Source organism: Lepidochelys kempii, chromosome 10 (genome assembly GCF_965140265.1).
Source record: "Lepidochelys kempii isolate rLepKem1 chromosome 10, rLepKem1.hap2, whole genome shotgun sequence".
Lineage (NCBI taxonomy): Eukaryota > Metazoa > Chordata > Testudines > Cheloniidae > Lepidochelys > Lepidochelys kempii.
In genome coordinates, this window is record NC_133265.1 from 81,764,156 (window position 1) to 81,786,522 (window position 22,367).

The 22,367-nt window shown below is 39.2% G+C and overlaps 1 protein-coding gene across 17 annotated transcripts in view; it reads left to right on the plus strand.

Annotated features, from left to right (window-relative positions):
* NOX5 (NADPH oxidase 5) overlaps window positions 1–22,367 on the plus strand; it is a 109,014-nt gene that overhangs the window by 59,035 nt on the left and 27,612 nt on the right. For 16 of the 17 annotated variants that reach the window (XM_073304460.1, XM_073304455.1, XM_073304466.1 and 13 more), the window contains 2 exons: window positions 20,014–20,137; window positions 21,630–21,780. In XM_073304460.1, the coding sequence (XP_073160561.1) occupies window positions 20,014–20,137; window positions 21,630–21,780 (275 nt within the window). Of the gene's footprint in view, window positions 1–2,984; window positions 3,052–3,467; window positions 5,812–13,316; window positions 13,390–20,013; window positions 20,138–21,629; window positions 21,781–22,367 lie in introns of all 17 variants that reach the window. The other variant, XM_073304465.1, reaches the window with a different exon arrangement.

Here is a 22,367-nt window from a genome sequence, read left to right on the forward strand (position 1 = left end):
CCACATATAAAAACAAGGCCCTACGTAGCTCTGCAGTAAATTCTTTTATCGCTAGATTTGGTGTTTCCCTAGGAGTAAACTAGCACCAAGAAATGGATTTTGAGTTCTGAATATTTGAGTTCACAAAAGTTTGGTCATCAATTAAACCCATATCAGGCCTCTGACATCAGTCAGACGGTAAGGTGGAAAAATTTAAGCAGACATTGAAAATACGGTTGTGAATGTTTTGGAGCACCGTCACAGAGGCTGAGTTATGCACCTACCATTTTTACTGAAAGCAAAGAAAACTGCTATGAATTACTCAGCAAAATGCACTTGTCATGTTTGGACATCAGCAGACTATTCCAAATATGGTTGGGTTCAAAAGGAAAAGTGAGTAGAAATTAATCATTTAGATTATGCAGAAGAAATAAATACAAACTTTGTCCCTGTGTGTCGGAAGTGTTAGGGGCAGTGAAATAGTTTAGTAGGGAGAACTGATATGGTTCTTCAGTTCGTCAGGCAAAGAAAGCTCAGGAAGAAGCTTATAGAGTTTTATAATGGATCAAATATATGTAGTGTCACTGATTGATTGAATCTTTGAACACTTGTACCAAATTTACTGTGGTACATAGAGACAATGTTTAAATACAGGAAAAGGAAAGTCATCCAATAGAAATTATAGATGCTAAAACATCCAAAAAACACAAGAATGGAATAACAATAAACTTTATTTGGTATGGGGTTTTCATACAAATGTGTCTGAAAAGGCATTGTGGAATTAATATAACTACAGAGTGAAATAGATAATAAACAAGACAGTTACAGAATTACAAAATACACTTCTAGTTTATCCTTCCTTGACAAGACAGGAACACAACATCTTTCTTCCAAAATTTCATGTACTTTTCAAAGACATATCCAACTCCCAGTCTCCCTTCCTAATGTATTTCTCTCATGCTGCACATAGTGGAAGATTTATAATCATTTTAACCCTTTTCTGTTCACAGTAGTTGGACTGCTTGCACCCGTTGGCAGTTTCAACACATTTACCCTTGTGTTTAGATTATTATAGGCAGAGCTGAAAGATGCTTGTGGTTAAGATTGCCTCACACTATCTATTATAAGCTCCTGTTATCAGGTACTCATAATTTTGACAAATTTGAAGTTTAGCCTGAAATTTTCAGTGCTAGGTGTTTTCCCCAGCCTCCGTGTTTTTGAAAGTTTCAGCAAAAACAGTTCATCTGTTTTCAAGAAAGTGGTCAGGGGAAATATATGTTGTTTGCCAATGTTAACAAATTCTTACAACTATTTCGTTGAAAAGTTTTAGCGTCACCGTGTTTTGGATCACAGACTTGAAATTTGCAAGGGGATCCTCCTGGGGTCAGAGAGATGCCTTTTGCTGCCTCTGTGAAAATTCACTCAAATTTGGATGAATTATAAGCAATATTACCAACCTCAAGCATTCAAAAAGCACCAAAAATCACAAGTCTGGCTTAAAAATTATGAGTTTTTTAAAAATAAAAAATTTGGATCTCTTTTTATTGGCTTTTATGCCATTGGGGTTCACATTTCAAGCTTTTCTCTGCAACCATATGGGGGCTTTTCTGGAAGATATCTGCCTCAAGTATTTAAAGTCATTAGTTGTATAAATTGGAAGGTATGCAGTGAATCAGACAGGGGACTACGTGAAGATAAAGGATTGTCTCATGGTTAAGGCAGGTGATTACCATTCTGGATTATATCTCAGCCTCCATCACCGAATTTCTATGTGAGACCAGAAAAAGTCACTTAAACCAAAATTTTTAAAGATGGCCCTTAGGTGTTCCCCATTTTCTGGGTGTCCAATATGAGATGCAGGTGTTGAATTTGCGGAAGTGCTGAGCACTCATACCTGCAACTGAAGTCAGTGGGTGCTGTGCTTTGAACATATAATGTGCTATAAAAATGCTAAGTGCGCTGAAAAATTAGGCTCTAGGTACATTGAGGGGGACACCCAAAATTAATGGACACTTTTGACAATAGCTCTGAACCTCAGTTTCCCATCTGTGAAATGGGAATAATAATATCACTTCACTTCAAAGGGCATTGTGAAGATAAATTCATTAATGTTTTTGAAGCGCTAAGACGCTTCAGTGATGAATGCCATAGAAAAGCCCATGTAAGAAAATAAATAGTTCTGTATTTAGTACAGGGCTTAAATGGCATGCAGTAAACAATGAATGGGGTCGCACGTTGAATGATGAGGATAAAAATAAATACTGAATAGCTACGTATTCAGTACTTGATCCTGCACCACAAAAGTCAATAGGAATCTGAACTCTCATTTCAGTAGTAGCAGAATCAAGCTATGAATAAGCACCATCCATCCTGTGCTCTCAGTAAGGCAGGGGCCCTATGAAAAAAATAGCATGTGGTTAAAGACTACATAAGGGGGCAAATTAAAGTTGCATAGGCAGTCTTAATTCTGGCACTTCCTAATTTTTGAGTGCTTAATTTCCAACCTTGGGATTCTTTTTTTGTGCATAAAGTACACACACTACTATGCAAATAATGGAAAATGTGGTTTAAGATCGCAAAATGTTAAGTATACAGTTCTGAGGATGTTCCCAGATGTCAGGTTCCCAGGCAGAACCACCACGGTATTTCCAGTTTTAACATTTTAGCGAGCTGTGACGTTGCCAAAGACATATATTGACCTTATATAGCGAGAGTAGAAGGGAGGCAAAGTTATGATTGTGTATGGTACCACAAATATCTGAGATCTATGTTCTCTATTGTTTGGAATCTCTCTTTTTCTCTCTCTTTTTTTGGTAACCATAACTTTTAATTTGTTTGCTTCGTTTGTTTTGTTTGGTTTCAGCTATAATGTTCTGATTAGGTCATATTATTTTGTCTGGAAATCTGCCTTAATTATTGCCCCAAAATAATGTGGACTAATATGAAGAAAAATTTTGTTATAATGACAGTCACATTGCAATTACAGTTATTTTTGTGCTTAACAGATCAGTGTGCATCCAACCTCATCTATCCAGGTTTCAAGCTTAGGAACAGACAACTTAACAATCTATGGTAAGAACTCCTCGCTCTCATTCACAACAATGTCTTTGCAGATCCTAACTGTAAAATTGTATCATTTAGATTTGCGGTGACAAGATCTGTTTCAAAGCAGCTAGCTCTTGGGGAGCTGTGCCCGTGCCCATATTTCAGCATTCTAGAACTAAGAGTAGAAAAATCCCCAACTTGCAGGCTTGCAAAAAAGAAACTCCATGCAAATATCCTACATAATTCATTTAATAAGGCAGGGTTACATTAAAAATGTCAAAAATCATAGATTTTCTATAAATATGAAAATCATAAAGTTATGGCAAAAGTCCAGATATAGCTGGAATTTGTTTTACTCATGATATAGGTGAAAGTATATTAGGCAAATGTGCACCTGCAATTTTTATGAGTGCACTTTATAATTATTCGATAATCTTTTATAGAATCTCGTACAACCCCTTTTGGGTCAGAAGAGAAGAAGGAGGAGAAAACCCTGAGAAGCCTCGTGGAGATTCTGCAGGATATGATACAAGATGTTCCTACACAACGCACACCAACTGAACGAACCATCGTTACATCCAAAATAGTGAAATCGTATGTTGGTGAAAGTATTGGCTCTCTTTGGTTAAATGTGGGCCAGAAACATGGTGGAAAGCCACAGAAGTCAAAGGAAAAGGCTGCTGTTACAAGAAAATTTACCACATCTACAGCAACCCCATTTTGGAGACTGCGAACTGGCACTGAAGTTTCTGTTATTTTACACTCTAATGAGTCTTCTCGCTCAACAACACCACTGAAAAAAATATTTATTACATTTAAAAATGTTATTTCAAAAAGAAAAAGTAAGACTTTTGATCAGTTAACAAATGGATCCCTGGAAAATCTAGTTCAGTCTTTAAAGAATGTAAAAAACCTCAAACAGAAAACTCTAACAGAAACAGAAACCATCACCAAAGAAGCAGAAAACGTGAAACATGTTGCAAAGGTGAAAAAGATACATGTATATGACAAAGTGAAACATCGACCTGCCAGTGAAGCAATCTTGGAAAAGATTGAAAAGCTAAAAAAATGGTTACAGAAGCCACCCGATTATGTTAAACAAAATCCACACCTCAAAGAGTATGTTGAGTCATCTGAAAACTATATAACGAAATCTCTTATGCTGGAAAAAGAAGCAGAGGCTTCACTAGGTCAGCTGTATCACCAACCTAAACCTTCACCTCCGAAAGAAAAGGTAGAACAGAACACAGAAGTAGAAGAACAGGACACAGCAGAAATCAGAAAGTTAAGAGCATTTATTAACCTGCTGTATGATTTTAGTCCTCAGCTAACTACATATATTGATAGTTCTGACAAGAAATATGTCCCAGAGGATATTAGTGTAAAAGCTATTGCTGTTCTTGATGCTATGAAACATGTTTTCTGTGGAAGTCAGGCAGAGCAAAACAAAAAAGTGTTGAAGAAGTTGCTAGAGGATGATATAAAGCTTTTAAACATAGTTCTTAAGAACCACGAATAGACTCTTAAAAATAGTTATTTATTGGTGCCCTTCATTGCATTTACTTAAATTTGAAAGATCAATTTTCTAGTTCGTCATTGTCCTCTAGACCTGGTCTTTGCTGTAACAATATTCATCTCAGTAATTAAACACCATTTTTAAAAAATTGTTCATTTTCAGTGTTTACCGTGATGGATTGTTGAGCTTGGATAAGCTTATTCTGTTGTTAAATTTGTGTTGGCATCTGAATGAATTATGCTTAGATATATTGTTTAAAATCATACAATTTCCTTTTGTAAGGGTTGTTCTGCAGTGCTGCTATAATACATACCAGTTAGTATAGAGGGCTGAAGTAAAGCTTTTAGTCTTTTAATGTTTATTTGTTAAAGTTATATAACATCAAAATAGATCTACACTCTTGGGCTAGTGGCTCTCAACAATAGGAATGCAGTACTCTGGTACTGGATAGTGGTTCCTGTAGCTACCAAATAAATGTCAAGGAACAACCCTTGGCTCCCTTGTTCACAAGTAGAGAAGGCGCTAACTGCAGTCAAACTACCATGGTTCTGATACATCAGGAAGGAAGTGGGTTGCAAAGGGGGCCTCTTGGACTACTCCATAAGAACTTGAGAACGGCCATACTGGGTCAGACCAATGGTCCATCTATCCCAGTGTCCTGTCTTCCGACAGTGGCCAAAGCCAGGTGCTTCTGAGGGAATGAACAAAACAAGTAATCATCAAGTGATCCGTGCCCTGTCACCCATTCCCTGCTTCTGGCAAACAGAAGCTAAGGACACCATCTCTGCCCTTCCTGACTAATAGCCATTGATGGACCTATCCTACATGAATTTATCTAATTCTTTTTTGAACCCTGTTAGTGTCTTGGTTTTCACAACATCCTCTGGCAAGGCGTTACACAGGTTGACTGTCTGTTGTGTGAAGAAATATTTCCTTTGTTTGTTTTAAACCTGCTGCCTATTAATTTAATTTGGTGACCCCTAGTTCTTGTGTTACGAGAAGGAGTAAATAACACTTCCTTATTTACTTTCTCCACACCTTTCATGACTTTATAGACCTCTATCATATCCATACTTAGTTGTCTCTTTTCCAAGCTGAAAAGTCCCAGTCTTGTTAATCTTTCCTCATATGGAAGTTGTTCCATACCTCTAATCATTTTTGTTGCCCTTTTGTGTACCTTTTCCAATTCAAATATATCTTTTTTTGAGAGGGGGCAACCACATCTACATGCAGTATTCAAGATGTGGGGCGTACCGTGGATTTATATAGAGGTAATATGATATTTTCTAACTTATTATCTATCCTTTTCCTAATGATCACAACTTGCTGTTAGCTTTTTTAATTGCCGCTGCACATTGAGTGGATGGTTTCAGAGAACTATCCACAAGGACTCCAAGATCTCTTTCTTGAGTGGTAACAGCTAATTTAGATCCCATTGTTTTATATGTATATTTGGGATTATGTTTTCCAATGTGCATTACTTTGCATTTATCAACATCGAACCCTACTCATCATGGGAGCTCTCCTTTATGGGACCTCTTTCCCCATGGCTCAAAGGAAGGAAGCACAGGAGAGGTGCAAGTGTGGTCAGTGAATCTGTTATCACGTGGGGCTCTGGACAAAATGCAGACACAGACCCATTATATAGGGGAATTTCCTAGACTGTAGGAGCTGTGCTGGTATTCTGGGCTGGAAAAGGGATGATTTTTCCCTGTCCTCCAATGTCAGAGGATATTCCTAATTCAAAGCTTATTTATTCAAGTTTTGTATCCAACATTTGACCCCAAGTGAATTTTTTGTATGACAAGGCTGATATCTCTTGCCTTTGTTTGCTGGAGCCCATGTTTTTCTTATGACTTAATTTTTTTTTAAGGCTTTTGAGACTTATTTTGGAAAGTAAGCCATAATGAAACGAGGTTTCCTTGAACATTCTTGGTGGCTTCTTCCTGCCTTCCCCATATACTTTGTTGCCTTTGAAGAGGAGATAATCCAAATCAACCATGTTTTCAGGTTGGGACAGGGCAGATGTCCGGACCTGCAACATGAATCAGTGATCAGAGAGATTTATCTCCTGAATTCTGCTGTATAGATGCTGCTTACAGAGCCATATTTTTGCTCACTAGGTCCCAAAAGGTCAATGAACTTTGAGATCTAGAGGATGAAAAGCCAAGCCTTGTGAAGTATTAACTAATCAAAGGCTCCAACCCTTTTTTCACTTTACTAAGGGGAGCTTGCTCTCTTCAGATATATATGTGCAAGTTGTTCTTAATCAATTCAAAATAATTTATATTTTCTGCTGCTTGTGCATAGGCACTTGCTGTTCTATATTGTTTCTGTTTTCTCAAGATTTCTTTTAAAATAACATGAGTTCTTAAAGACTTGTCAAATACTGTTGTTCCTACTTTTCTGTATATTTTTCATCTGTGCATGTTAAAAACTGATTGAAAATTGAAGCTTTAGAGTTTTTTTGGCATATTGTCCAGAACTTCATATTAAATCTCTTTGATCTTATAGATTTGTTGGTTCACTATCTCTGATGTGAAGTTTCTTACAGCTTTTTCTAATAAATCTCGGATCATACCATGATAGTACTAATCTAACAGTCGGACTACTGCAACATGCTCATTATTGGTCTTTTAGTAGTATCCACTCAAATGATGAAAAATTTTAAATACACTTAACTTGAAAGTATATTTCTGACTTTTAAACACATCCATTCATTCTGTTATTGATTTGGGATATTCATTTCAAATATCAAAGCTTTGCTATTTGGTGGTTTGTTTTTCCCTCTAAGAAACCGGAAACAAGAAGTTTGGCCAAATCAGCAGTTGGCTTGACTTATTGGCTGGGCAGGTAGTGTCTTCCTAAGTAAATGTTACAAAGAAATAGAAAAGTGGAAATGGAATGGAAAAGCAAAAGGCACCACAGAAGACAACAGAGTTTAAATCCTCACTGTCATATGACAGGGCTTTGTAAATGTTGACAATCTTAATATAGGAGAGAAAAATAAAGCCAGTAAGGTCAAAAGTTGCATTGTCATGGGAAAGTTCAGAAATAGAGATTACTTGACAGATCAGAAGTTTGTTGTCTAGCATGGACGTAAGAGCTTGTTGAACTGTTTTGTTACGACTAATTGTTATGATTTAGCTCCTTTTTCAGTTAGTGAATTATTCACATACCAAGCCTGGTTTATTTTTGTTGTTGTTGGTTTTGTTTTGTTTTTTTGAATGTACAGAATTTGTTGTTCATAAGTAGTCATTTGTAGACAGGATAAATAATTGTCAGCATGTGGTCTATTTACAGCATGTTCACACTGAGTGTTTGCTGTTCGGTATTCATAGGCTTGATTGTCTTTGTCTTATGGTGTTAATGCTGCTTCTTGATTGAATTACTGAAACTTTTTAGGCAGGAAATAATGAATAGAGGATAACAAATACTGCACTTTCTACTACAGATTTTGGACAAATAATCATTTGTGATAAATTGTATGAACGCTTTTGGGTTTGTAAATATTTTCACGTGGCAGTTGCTGAATATGTGTGATTAAAGGAAAATGACTTCATAGCAAACTGAACTTATTTATGTTGTTCATGAAAATATGAATGAAATTAGTTCAACTGTTCAACCAGCCCTGATGTGGATTTGATCTTGCTCCCATTAAATTTAATTTTTGCCTATTTTATTTAATCAAAATGATATAACTTTTTATAGGGGGTAAGGAATATTAAGAAAAACAAAAGATTCCTTCCAACCAATTTTAAATCAAAAGTTTGGAAAGTCAAAAATGATGATTCCTACAAGAACTGCCTCTTTGCCTCTTCCTTGTATAACTGTATAGGCTAGTACATTTATGCTTTGATATATATTTCTTAAACAAAAGCTTTTCATAGAAGGAATTAAGGTTTGTTGACTGTGACATCCCGCCAACTCAAATCTATGCCAGGGTATTGGACACTCTGTCACTGTACTCGAACTTGTGTTCAGAGAAAGCAACAGACTTCATCTTCATAAGGAACTTTTTTTGCCTGTAATAGATAAACAAACTTATTACAACACAAGAATACATAAATCTTCCTCACAGCATTGCACAAAATGTTGTTAACCACCTCAGCAACATTAGCAAATATTCAGGTTGAAAGATGTGCAGCAGTTAAGTGTGATGTGTTATGTTTGTGTGGGAAGCATGAGATGGGGGTGAGCATGAGCCTTGGAAGGGGTGTTTGTAGTGGCTTGGTAAATTATATTAATATATTCAAGAGAGCCGAGGTGCCATTCTAATACTCTAAATACCTTTAATGATGTACTCTTATTATCTTAACCTTTATATCCATTAGAGGCAAGGATTGGGCTTTGCTGACCTTTTTTTTTTTTTTAAAAGGTCACATTTGGGGAAATCATACATCTGTATTTCCTGCCAGGTTTTGTGCAATCCAAGATCAAAGATTTTGATTTATTGATTTATTGACTACAAGTTTATAGAAAGGTAGGACAGTAATTTCATGGGGCTGGCTTTTGAGGTTTTAAAATATTCTTTATTATTCCATGGCTTGAGCCTACAAAATGCTGAGCAGTCTGGCCCTGATCCAGCAAAGCACTTAAGCACAGGTTTAACTTTAAGCACTTTATTCCCTGAAGTTAAGCATGTGCTTAAATGCTTTGCTGGATCAAGGACTGAGTATTCAGCACCTTCCAGGATTGAGCTCCTGATGTCTGTGATCTCTTGTATAGAAATGTTGTATGTGGAATTTTCTAGGAGGGCCCCTTTTAATATTCAGTTTAAATGTGCTAACCATTTTTTCTGTCTAAAATTACCACCTATAAATACGTTTTAAAACCTCCCCTTTAATTTATAAAAACGTCAAAAAACAGATGAAAATATAAAATCAGTGTGAATAAGTACACATAATCCTCTCTTTAGCCATCATGTGCATTATCCCATAAAAAGTGTCTTCCAAAATAAAATTAAGTTTCTGTTGTATGGAATTTTGTGCATTAACATACAGATGTGGAGTTTGATGCCACTAAAGAGTCATACAATTGGTAGTGCACAGCTTATATTGTACTGGCATAGCAGAATGATTTTACTGTATGCATTTGGGGAACACAGTCTTCTCTGTTGTTTATCAAGCTATTTAGATGTGTACTCATAAGCCACTCTAAAAGTAATTATGAAATAGGGTAATTATTAAGATGTCACCACCATATGTTCTGTAATGATTCAGTTGAAATCCTTTTATTTGACAGACAGAAACCTGTTAGCATGACAGAGTTAACTTAAACCTCTAAAAGAGAGACATCTCTACATTTTATTGTAAAATCATTTACAGATGAATTATTAGATAAGACTTGAAAAGTAGGATACACCAGCATTGTCCTATACTTCTACTGGGAAAAGCAGAATTCTGAAGAATGAAAGGCATTTCAAATGTATCATTTAAGGTGAGGGCTTTTATTCTGCAGAATGTGGCAATTTTTTATGATTCGATCTAAAATGCGTGAATTAACCAATATATTAAAATCACCAATGATACAAAAATCTTAAAAGGAAAAAAACAGTCATAAATATTTCTTACCATTTTATGGATCTTAAAAACCTTTAATTGTTATATTTGTTTTCTAGGAACATGTTTACAAATTGGAGTAGGAAAACCTATTTTAAAAATAATATTTTATGACTAACTATAAGTGATATATAATGTTGATCCATGTATGTACTTTGTTTTTAGTGTAAATACTCTGTTGGTAAATATCAAATCAACTCAATAGGTATTTATTGAAAAAAATCAGAAAGGAAATATAATACTTAAGGAAAATTCTTTAAATTGATATGCAGAAGCTGTTGGCTGTTATTTTTTTACACCAAGTGTATCCAGCTTGAGCGATTAATGTTTGTATGGTCGTTTATAACTTGTGAAATTATAAAGTAGTAAAAGTATGTTTAATACTCAAAAAGAAAATCTTTACAGAATTTAATTAATTAGCTTTTACACCTATTTTTAGCATCTGAGAAAGAGGCAAAGTTATATCGTGCTCATGCAGAATTTATTCTTTAAATTTTATTTTCGGTTCTTTAAAAACAATACTTGTCTTTGGTCAGTCATGGTAGTTCTTTTTAAGGGAGTTTTTTAGAAAACACTGTGTCAAAGGGTATTAATTAAAAAAAATGGGATTTATGCACACTTTATTTCTCCTCTCTGTTTGTCTCTGTCTTTCTTTCATCAGCTTCACAGGTAGTGGTAGCAGCTCTTCTTATTCTCTTTGCTGTTTTTCTTGTTCTGACTGACTTTGCCTAGAGACCCATTACGGAGTAAATACACCGATTCATAACGTTGCATCTCCGTTTGGTAACTACCATCATAGTCCACTTTAATTAAAAATGAAGCCAAATACATTCTTGTACGGTCAACTTATGGTGTATAACCCTTAAAAGTCACCTTTGATGTTTCAAGTGCCTTCAAAGAGAGGGTATTTTTCATCTGTGCAAAACACCCAGTACTTCCCAAATTAGTTGTCTTTAAATCAGTCTTAGGGACATTTGAAGCAAGAAGTCACAATGTGAAAGGGGAATATTTATTAAGTATTCCCAACCCCAGTCCTTCAAAAAACATGGGATTTGCTTAAAAATCATGATATTTTAAAAAAATAATAAAATTTGGGTCTTTATTTGCCTTCTTGTTTTTGAGCCATTAGGGGTCACTTCGTAGCTTTCCTCTGCAGTTCTAATTTTTAAAAAGAAAGCTGAAATTCTCATGTAATCATATGACTCCAGGAGCTGAAGCTTTAAGAAAAACACCAAATATTATGAGACTTGTGATTAAAATTGCAAGAGTTGCCAACACGGCTAGTAATGCATGCTAGGACAGTCAGCCCATCCAATCAATGGGAGTTCTTCTGGGCGTGCAGGAGCAGGCCTATAAAAATCAAAATGTAACAGGGCAGAGAGTTTTGTTGATTTTTTTTAATGAATTCCTTGATAGTTGTGACAAGCTGTCAGAAGCAGTGTTTCCTGACTCTCAGCTGTGGATGGTGGTGGTTGGGCTATCAGAATACTTAAAAGCCAAAATATAATGGGCCCTCTTTCTATGGTGGTCAGAAATAACCCCAGTCGCATTTGAGCTGTATCTCCTTTTTGATACTCTGGTGGCTTGCTGATTCAAAGGACATTAATTTGGCTTGGGATCCATTTTTGAACTTGGGACAACAAACAGTTCAGTAAAGTTCAAAACCACGTCTCTGGAGTTAGTGCTCCCTGAACGCTACTGTCCAGACACGATGACTCTTTGGAGTAGCATCAGCTGTGCATGTTTCATTTCTGAGTAAGCTGTTTGGGGTGATTGGTTTGTTATGTTTGGGTTGAAATAAATCCGTACTGAAATTATTTAGTGGAATGGGGGTTGATTGTAAAATCCTGGGCCAAATCCTGGGGCCTGTACTCAGCTTTTATGCATTCCTTACTCAAGTAAAACTACTGATGTCAATGGGAGCTTTGCTTGAGTAAAGTCCAAGTCGTCCCATGGAGGGGCAGAGCTCCTCTTCTGTGTATGGCAGAGTACTGAGCCACCTCCACTGCACAGCGCCCTTACGGTCTGGATTCCACAAAGGCCTCTCCATGGGAGGTGTGGGATCCATGCGCAGGAAGCGTGAGAAGATTGGGCAGTGTCTGCACACTCAGTGGGGGAGTGCGCTACAGTGACAGTAGCAGCTGCTTGTGGTTATGGAGTCGAATGCTCAGTGGCAAGTTGAAGGCTCCATCCTGCAAACATACACGTGTAACTTGACTCAGGTGAGTAGTCCAGTGGGTAGTGATTTAAATGGAACAGCTCATCTGAGTAAAGCTGCACACCTGAGTAAGTCTTCAGAATTGGGCCTTTTATTTATAAGCTGCCTAGACTACTTGATTTGCATGTACAAATTCCAACTTGAAAGCGAAATGGCTGAGTCTTGTGGCTATGTTTGTAAGTTGAAAAGGAGAATCTCTGCATTCAGAGCAACAGTAGGGGCTTTCTGGAAATATTTGATCGATTTAAACAAATTTGGATGAGCAGCTTAACAGACAAATGCTGAAATAAAACATACCTGTGAACAGTCCATCTGCCAGCCCCCAAGTGACTAAATAACACAGTTTCCCACTTCAGGCAAGCTCATGGTACTGACTATTAGATCATGCCCTTTTTGTAGCAGACTGCCAAAATTTCATGAGGCAAATTAGCAAAGTTTAAGGCATGTATATATAATAGAAATACTGTGAGGGTCCGGGGGGGGGGGGTTGTTTGCATCAGCCCAGGGCATATTTGAACACAAGATTTATCTCTCTCTTATCCAAGTAAATACTTATATGATGTGATCTGGCAAAATGACCTTTTAAAATAATGTTTTAGTAAATGTGTCTTGATTCTGAGTTGACGTTTTTAGATCTGTTTTTTAAACTTGTATTAGGGTTTCTGTTGGAATCCCACTATGGAACACCATGAGTTAATGTGGAACACATGCAATTGAAAAGAAATACTAATATATTGGGAATTAATAAAAGTAACCCCTTTATGCTGTACTATTTTGCACTGAACTCAGTTATGTGGTGTGCCTACAATACCTGTTTTTCAGCTCTTGCATGAATTAGAATAGGTATAGTTATCATTACATTTGCTATTTTAATACAGTACAAATGTGCTTCATCAGGGTCATTTTAACTTAAAGTAAATATATTAAACACTGGATCAAAATTAGGCAAATTAACACTTTGTGTCTCATGGCACTCTTATTTGTGATATTGAGTTAGGAAGAATGGAACTCAGGACAGTGACATTGGGAAAAGGAAGAGACTCTGGACACAGTCACAACAGACGTTTCAGGTAATGTGTGTTCTCTGTGACAGGAGTGTTGTAGTCTGAAATGCATTCAGTTATGCATTTTGTTGTTTTAAAGGGAAGTTCAGCATTTTGAACATTTTACTAGAATAAAGAGAGCATAGAGGCTCCAAGCACAAATACACTTCCAGCACAGAGAGCTCTGAAAATACTTGCATGGTCTAGGCTTTCTTTATAAACTGTTAAAAGTAAGTAGAAGAATTTCAGAAAAATGCTGCCTTCACTCTGGGGAAAATGCTGACAGTTCAGGTATATCATCTACCAATAACCCAACCGGCAAATCAAAACGTTATTTTAGACAGTCAGGACCTAATTCTCTGGCAGGACCTAAAACTCCTGGCGAACGGGGGAAGTCCCGAATGACTGGAAAAAGGCTAATGTTGTGCCAATCTTTAAAAAAGGGAAGAAGGCGGATCCTGGGAACTATAGGCCAGTCAGCCTCACCTCAGTCCCCGGAAAAATCATGGAGCAGGTCCTCAAAGAATCAATCCTGAAGCACTTCCATGAGAGGAAAGTCATCAAGAACAGTCAGCATGGATTCACCAAGGGAAGGTCATGCCTGACTAATCTAATCTCCTTCTATGATGAGATTACTGGTTCTGTGGATGAAGGGAAAGCAGTGGATGTATTGTTTCTTGACTTTAGCAAAGCTTTTGACATGGTCTCCCACAGTATTCTTGTCAGCAAGTCAAAGAAGTACGGGCTGGATGAATGTACTATAAGGTGGGTAGAAAGTTGGCTAGATTGTCGGGCTCAACGGGTAGTGATCAATGGCTCCATGTCCAGCTGGCAGCCGGTGTCAAGTGGAGTGCCCCAGGGGTCGGTCCTGGGGCCGGTTTTGTTCAATATCTTCATAAATGATCTGGAGGATGGTGTGGATTGCACTCTCAGCAAATTTGCGGATGATACTAAACTGGGAGGAGTGGTAGATACGCTGGAGGGCAGGGATAGGATACAGAGGGACCTAGACAAATTGGAGGATTGGGCCAAAAGAAATCTGATGAGGTTCAATAAGGATAAGTGTAGGGTCCTGCACTTAGGACGGAAGAACCCAATGCACAGCTACAGACTAGGGACCGAATGGCTAGGCAGCAGTTCTGCGAAAAAGGACCTAGGGGTGACAGTGGATGAGAAGCTGGATATGAGTCAGCAGTGTGCCCTTGTTGCCAAGAAGGCCAATGGCATTTTGGGATGTATAAGTAGGGGCATAGCGAGCAGATTGAGGGACATGATCGTCCCCCTCTATTCGACATTGGTGAGGCCTCATCTGGAGTACTGTGTCCAGTTTTGGGCCCCACACTACAAGAAGGATGTGGATAAATTGGAGAGAGTCCAGCGAAGGGCAACAAAAATGATTAGGGGTCTGGAACACATGACTTATGAGGAGAGGCTGAGGGAACTGGGATTGTTTAGTCTGCAGAAGAGAAGAATGAGGTGGGATTTGATAGCTTCTTTCAACTACCTGAGAGGTGGTTCCAGAGAGGATGGTTCTAGATTATTCTCAGTGGTAGCTGATGACAGGACAAGGAATAATGGTCTCAAGTTGCAGTGGGGGAGGTTTAGGTTGGATATTAGGAAAAACTTTTTCACTAGGAGGGTGGTGAAACACTGGAATGTGTTACCTAGGGAGGTGGTAGAATCTCCTTCCTTAGAAGTTTTTAAGGTCAGGCTTGACAAAGCCCTGGCTGGGATGATTTAATTGGGGATTGGTCCTGCTTTGAGCAGGGGGTTGGACTAGATGACCTCCTGAGGTCCCTTCCAGCCCTGATATTCTATGATTCTATGAATTCTGATCTCACAGGAATGTGAATTAGAAGTCGCTCCATTGCACTTAATGGAATTAACTGGTGTAAAACCAATCTGAGTCATCTTGTGGCCAGATAGTTGTATGTTAATAAAGGTTTGCAAAGTGTTCTGAGATCTCTGATTGAAGAGTTCTGAGACCTTCTGGTGCTGTGGTTGATTGGCACTGTAGGGCAAGCTAAGGTCTCATGGATCCTTTCCCTCAGAATCTCCCTGTACCTTTCTGTAACACTTGTAAGATGAGTATTATCGTGATATTTAAATAATGAGATAAATTATGCCCAGAACCTCATCTAAAAACGAACTGTGCACTGCAAACTTTGTGTACTACAAGGTTTCTGGGACTCGACCCATGGAAGTGCTAAAGCCTCAATGAAGTTGTTTCAGTGTTCATAGAATCATAAAAGATTATGGTTGGAAGAGACCTCAGGGGGGTCATCTAGTCCAACCTCCTGCTCAAAGCAGGACCCACACCAACTAAATCATGCCAGCCAGGGCTTTGTCAAGCCAGGCCTTAAAAGCCTCTAAGGATGGAGATTCCATCACCTCCCCAGGTAACCCATTCCAGTGCTTCACCACCCTCATAGTAAAATAGTGTTTCCTAATATCCAACCTAGACCTCCTCCACTGCAACTTGAGACCATTGCTCCTTGTTCTTGTCATCTGCCACCACTGAGAACAGCCTAACTCCATTCTCTTTGGAACCCCCCTTCAGGTAGTTGAAGGCTGCTATCAAATCTCCCCTTACTCTTCTCTTCTGCAGACTAAACAAGCCCAGTTCCCTCAGCTTCTCCTCGTAAGTCATGTGCCCCAGCCCCCTTGATCATTTTCGTTGCCCTCCGCTGGACTCTATTCAATTTGTCCACATCCTTTCTGTAGTGGGGGACCCAAACCTGGACCCAATACTCCAGATGTGGCCTCACCAGTGCCAAATAGAGGGGAATAATCACTTCCCTCGATCTGCTGGCAATGGTCCTACTAATGCAGCCCAATATGCCGTTAGCCTTCTTGGCAACAAGGGCACACTGTTGACTCATATCCAGCTTCTCATCTATTGTAATCCCCAGGTCCTTTTCTGCAGAACTACTGCTTAGCCAATTGATCCCCAGCCTGTAGCAGTGCATGGGATTCTTCCTTCCTAAGTGCAGGACTCTGCACTTGTCCTTATTGAATCTCATCAGATTTCTTTTGGCCCAATCCTCCAATTTGTCTAGGTCACTCTGGACCCTATCCCCACCCTCCAGCATATCTACCTCTTCCCCCCGGCTTAGTGTCATCTGCGAACTCATTGAGGTTGCAATCCATCCCATTATCCAGATCATTAATAAAGATGTTGAACAAAACCGGCCTCAGGACCGACCCTTGGGGCACTCCGCTTGATACTGGCTGCCAACTAGACATGGAGCCATTGATCACTACCCGTTGAGCCCGACAATCTAGCCAGCTTGCTATCTACCTTATAGTCCATTCATCCAGTCCACACTTTTTTAACTTGCTAGCAAGCATACTGTGGGAGATCGTATCAAAAGCTTTGCTAAAGTTAGGATATATCACATCCACTGCTTTTCATATATCCACAGAGCCAGATATCTCATCATAGAAGGCAATCAGGTTGGTCAGGCATGACTTGCCCTTGTTAAATCCATGTTGACTGTTCCTGATCACCTTTCTCTCCTCCAAGTGCTTCAAAATGGTTTAGTTGAGGACCTGCTCCATGATTTTTGCAGGGACTGAGGTGAGGCTGACCGGTCTGTAGTTCCGCAGGTTCTCCTCCTTCCCTTTTTTAAAGATGAGCACTATATTTGCCTTTTTCCAATCATCCGGGACCTCCCCTGATCGCCATGTGTTTTCAAAGATAATGGCCAGTGACTCTGCAATCACATCCCTCAGACCCTCGGATGCATTAGATCTGGACCCATGGATTTGTGCATGTCCAGCTTTTCTAAATAGTCCGTAACCTGTTCTTTCACCATTGAGGGTTCCTCACCTCCTCCCCATACTATGTTGCCCAGGACAGCAGTGTGGGAGCTGAGCCTTGTCTGTTGCCATGTTTGCATTCGGCCTGGAGTTTTCCTTTATTGCACTAACCATAGTGTGTCAGTTTGCCAACTTACTGAGTTTTTAAGTAACTAAGTAAACAGAGGGAGCCTTCGAAATGAGATTTGCTGCCTCCATGCCAGTGATGAAGTGAAACTATACCCCTTGATGTGTGAGCTGCACTTTACTTTCTAAACTAACTGGCTTATCACACATGGACCTGAAGTGCCTATTACATCAGTTCATAGCAAAGTGCAAGTGGTTTACTATCTGGTTTCTGGTTCTGACATTCCCATGGCAACGTCCCCCCCAGTTTAGTCACAGTTTACTGCCTCACAAGTAGGATTTGTTCAAAAATTGAATAAAGGTTGCAGCATGAAAAAAGATACTTCCCCATGTGTTCTTGATGGCTAATAAATAAAGACTGAGACTCAGTGTGAATAGGAGCTCTTTACTGATTTTGGCAGGGTGCAGTTTTCGAGGTTAGACCATTTAATAGAGCCTGCGATGTAAAATAAAGGAAATTAAAAGAATAACATAAACAGCTGTGGTCAGCTACATTTTAAGTACAATGAGGCAACAGAATAACTAAGCTGCAATTTAACATATGAGAGAATAAGTGGACATGAGTCAGGAAACGTGTGAAATCATAAATTAAAAGACAGTGTGAAGTGGTACAGAGCTTGATAATGATTTACCTTTATAGATAGATTTATAATATAGTGTATAAAACCTGTGTAGCCGTGTCAAGTATTTTATACCTAGTTTGTGTGTGTCTCTCTCACACACATATAAACTGGATATAAAAATACCTGATATATTACTGGAAGATCCTTTCAGGAGGAGTGTAAAATTCTTATGATGATCCCTATTTGGCTGACTCCTGGAGATGTAAGAATGGGATCTGGTATCTGGAAGGGTTTTAGTTTAATAGAACATGACACATGGGATGATTTACAATACTGAAACGACTTGTTGACTATTCTCTCTTTCCTGTTTTTATGGACCATTGGTCTAACCCAGTATGGCCATTCTTATGTTCTTATGATAAGTAAAGCTGGTAATTCTGCCTGGTAGTTAAGGTTCCTTGATACTTCCCATTATAAAACCCTGTTTTCAGTTATTTGTAACTTTACCAGACGTTAACAATTTGGGTTGAAATTTTGCATGCCAGGTGTCTGTCTCGGTCTGATTTTTGTTTTTTGTTTTTAAGTTTCAGCAAAAATGGTTCTGCCATTTCTGAGAACAAGACTAGGGAAAAATACATTTATTTTGCCCAGGTTAAAAAAATTCCTATAGCAGTTTCATTTAAAGCCTTTAGCTCCCCAGGGTTTTGTGGAAAATTTGTGAAATTTGGCCTGGCCTGGGGATATGCATTTTTGCTGTTCCCTTGACAAAATGCCAAATCTGGCTAAGTTATTAGCTTTTGAAAAGTTTCAGTTTGCACATGCACAGTAGAGATGTGAGAGTTTGGCAGCTAAATTCTGCGAAGATTCCATCTATACCGAGCATGCTCCAGCCCGTGGCTGCAGGGGATGAGCAGGGTTTTGCCGGCAAGTGCTGCTCCTGACTGCTCTGGTACTGGGCATAGGAACTGAGAGCCAGGAGATGGTCTTTATTGTACCCCCAATGCTCCCTGGGCTGGCACTCAAGCAGTGTTGCGGAGAACACAGCTTGACTCAAATGCAGAAGATAAGAGGCAAATGGAGCGCAGGGCATAGCAGAGGGAGTAGTGGACAAGGACCATGGGGTGGGGAGAGACTGGGACTGGGACCTGGCAACTGGATCTGGACACAGAGGAGGCTGGCACTGGCTGGACAGCTGTACCTGCTATTTTAACAGAGGCCTGGGGGAAACACCAATGATAGGAAGATATTGAAATATAATTCTCAAAGTATTCTCAATTCCCAAAGCATTATCAAACCAAAACGGATCCCTTACTGCTATATGTCTGATCCAGTGCACTAAATGCCCTAATAACAACTGTGTGGATGAAACCAGACAATCATCCTCACACAGAGAAATGATACAAGAGGCTGGGCAAACACCTTTCACAAAACAGTTACTCCATAGCTCACCTCTCAGGCTGCGTCCTCAAAGGAAAGCTGCACAATGGCTTCAAAAGATGCCCCTGGGAACTTGAATTTATAACTTTGCTAGACACTAAAAATCATGGACTGAACAGAGACACCGGATTTATGAAAAGAAAAGGAGTACTTGTGGCACCGTAGAGACTAACCAATTTATTTGAGCATAAGCTTTCGTGAGCTACAGCTCACTTCATCGGAAGTTGCATCCGATGAAGTGAGCTGTAGCTCACGAAAGCTCATGCTCAAATAAATTGGTTAGTCTCTACGGTGCCACAAGTACTCCTTTTCTTTCTGCAAATACAGACGAACACAGCTGTTACTCTGAAACCGGATTTATGGCTTCTTACAATGATCCGTAACCCACTAGCCCCATGACTGGAGAGTTGTTAACAGTCCACTCCACCTTGAATGGTCTCTTATAATAAGTGTTAAATACTTGTGCTAAAGAATCTGTTCCACCTTGTATTTAGCTGTGGCACTGACTGCATTTCACAGAGCCAAAGAGGAGCTTGGTGTAACTTGAAAGCTTGTCTCATTCACCAACAGAAGTTGGTTCAATAAAAGATATTACCTCAGCCATGTTGTCTCTCTAATGTGCCTAATAAGGCATTTCTAAATCTGAGCAATTAACATGAAGTCCTAGTGACAGTGTTTAATGGTGCCTTTTTTTTATTTCTAGCACAATGAGTATAGACGATGATACCCAATGGCTTGAGTGGGTAACGAAGCAGTTTGAAAGCATCGCTGGGGAAGGTAAAGAAATTGACTTGGAAGAATTCAAAACTGCTCTGAAAGTGAAAGAGGCAAGTTGTTTGGGGGGAGTTTGGCTGATGATCTGCTGTGTTTCTGTTCAGATAGCCAGATGTGAGCTCAGACTGTAGAGGTATTATTAGACTTCACCCTTTTGTTAGTAGTTAGTGCCAAATAATACTGGCAGATTGAAAAGGGTCTGTGGTCTGTTGTTGTCCTGTCTTAATTAGAAAAGTTTCAGAGTAACAGCCGTGTTAGTCTGTATTCGCAAAAAGAAAAGGAGTACTTGTGGCACCTTAGAGACTAACCAATTTATTTGAGCATAAGCTTTCGTGAGCTACAGCTCACTTCATCGGATGCATACTGTGGAAAGTGTAGAAGATCTTTTTCTATACACACAAAGCATGAAAAAGTACCTCCTCCCACCCCACTCTCCTGCTGCCCCCCCAACCTGAAGCAAATACTCACCAGCAACCACATACCACACAACAGAACCACTAACCCAGGAACCTATCCTTGCAACAAAGCCCGTTGCCAACTGTGCCCACATATCTATTCAGGGGACACCATCACAGGGCCTAATAACATCAGCCACACTATCAGAGGCTCGTTCACCTGCACATCCACCAATGTGATATATGCCATCATGTGCCAGCAATGCCCCTCTGCCATGTACATTGGTCAAACTGGACAGTCTCTACGTAAAAGAATAAATGGACACAAATCAGATGTCAAGAATTATAACATTCATAAACCAGTCGGAGAACACTTCAATCTCTCTGGTCATGCAATTACAGACATGAAAGTTGTGATATTACAACAAAAAAACTTCAAATCCAGACTCCAGCAAGAAACTTTTGAATTGGAATTCATTTGCAAATTTGATACAATTAACTTAGGCTTGAATAGAGACTGGGAGTGGCTGAGTCATTATGCAAGGTAACCTATTTCCCCTTGTTTCCCCCACCCCCCCAGACGTTCTTGTTAAACCCTGGATTTGTGCTGGAAATGGCCAACCTTGATTATCATACACATTGTAAGGAGAGTGATCACTTTAGATAAGCTATTACCAGCAGGAGAGTGGGGTGGGAGGAGGTATTTTTTCATGCTGTGTGTGTATATAAAAAGATCTTCTACACTTTCCGCAGTATGCATCCGATGAAGTGAGCTGTAGCTCACGAAAGCTTATGCTCAAATAAATTGGTTAGTCTCTAAGGTGCCACAAGTACTCCTTTTCTAATTAGAAAAGTGAAGCTTAAAAACAGAATGGTGGGGCTAATGAAGAAGGGTTATAAAGAGCTTTGATTATCACAGTACTCGTCGTATATTGTTAGCAGTGATGGAAACCACAGGCGAAAGACTAGGGATAAATCTTTAAGTCTTAGTCTGTTCGTCTGACTAGTTTTTCCTAAGGTTGTCCATCACCATGATATTCAGCCCTTACTAAGCCAAAATTTCCATTGATGTTAATGGAAAAGTTCTGGCTTGGGTTTATAAGGAGTTCCCCTCAAGTGTTGTTGAAAATATTTGTTCTCCTTTCTGTAGTCCTTCTTCGCGGAGAGGTTCTTTGCATTGTTTGATTCTGATGGGAGTGGAACCATTAGTTTAGATGAGTTACTCAAAGCCTTGAACCTTCTCATACATGGAGACGAAACAGACAAGCTAAGATTCCTCTTCCAAGTTTACGACGTAGATGGTAAGATTCTGAAGAACATACTTACCCCCAGTTGTCATTTGGATATCAATGCTGCTGTCCTCCTGACCATGAGAGTGCTTCTGCCTTCTTAAAGATGGGTGGAGGGGACATGCCATTAGCATATATTTATATGAATCGGACAGCTCAGCTGAAGCCATTCTCTAATATTCTATAGCGCCACCCTTGTCCTCTTTCAGCACAACATAGATTTCTCTCCTGAATTAAAGCAATCTGTCTTAGAACTATCGGTAATGGACACTTCTAAACCATCTATCAAGCTTAACTTTGAAATCCATGACTTTTCAATCTTCCCCATCTGTGATGAAAGTCTCAAAAATACCCATAAAAGGCAGCAATTAAACTAGCTTCAATTGTAAGTTCTACCTCGGTATGTTCTTACCCTAGATGCTGGAGAGGAGCCAAACCTTTAGGGCTAGATTCACCAAGGGGACTTACACACCTCACTGCTACGTTCGGAACCTAAGTCCAAACTTTAGATCATCAGAGCTACTGCTGCCTAAGTCCCTATGTTTCCATTTGTAAAGTCCCCTAGGTACCTCCACCTCTGTCATGGGGTACATACACAG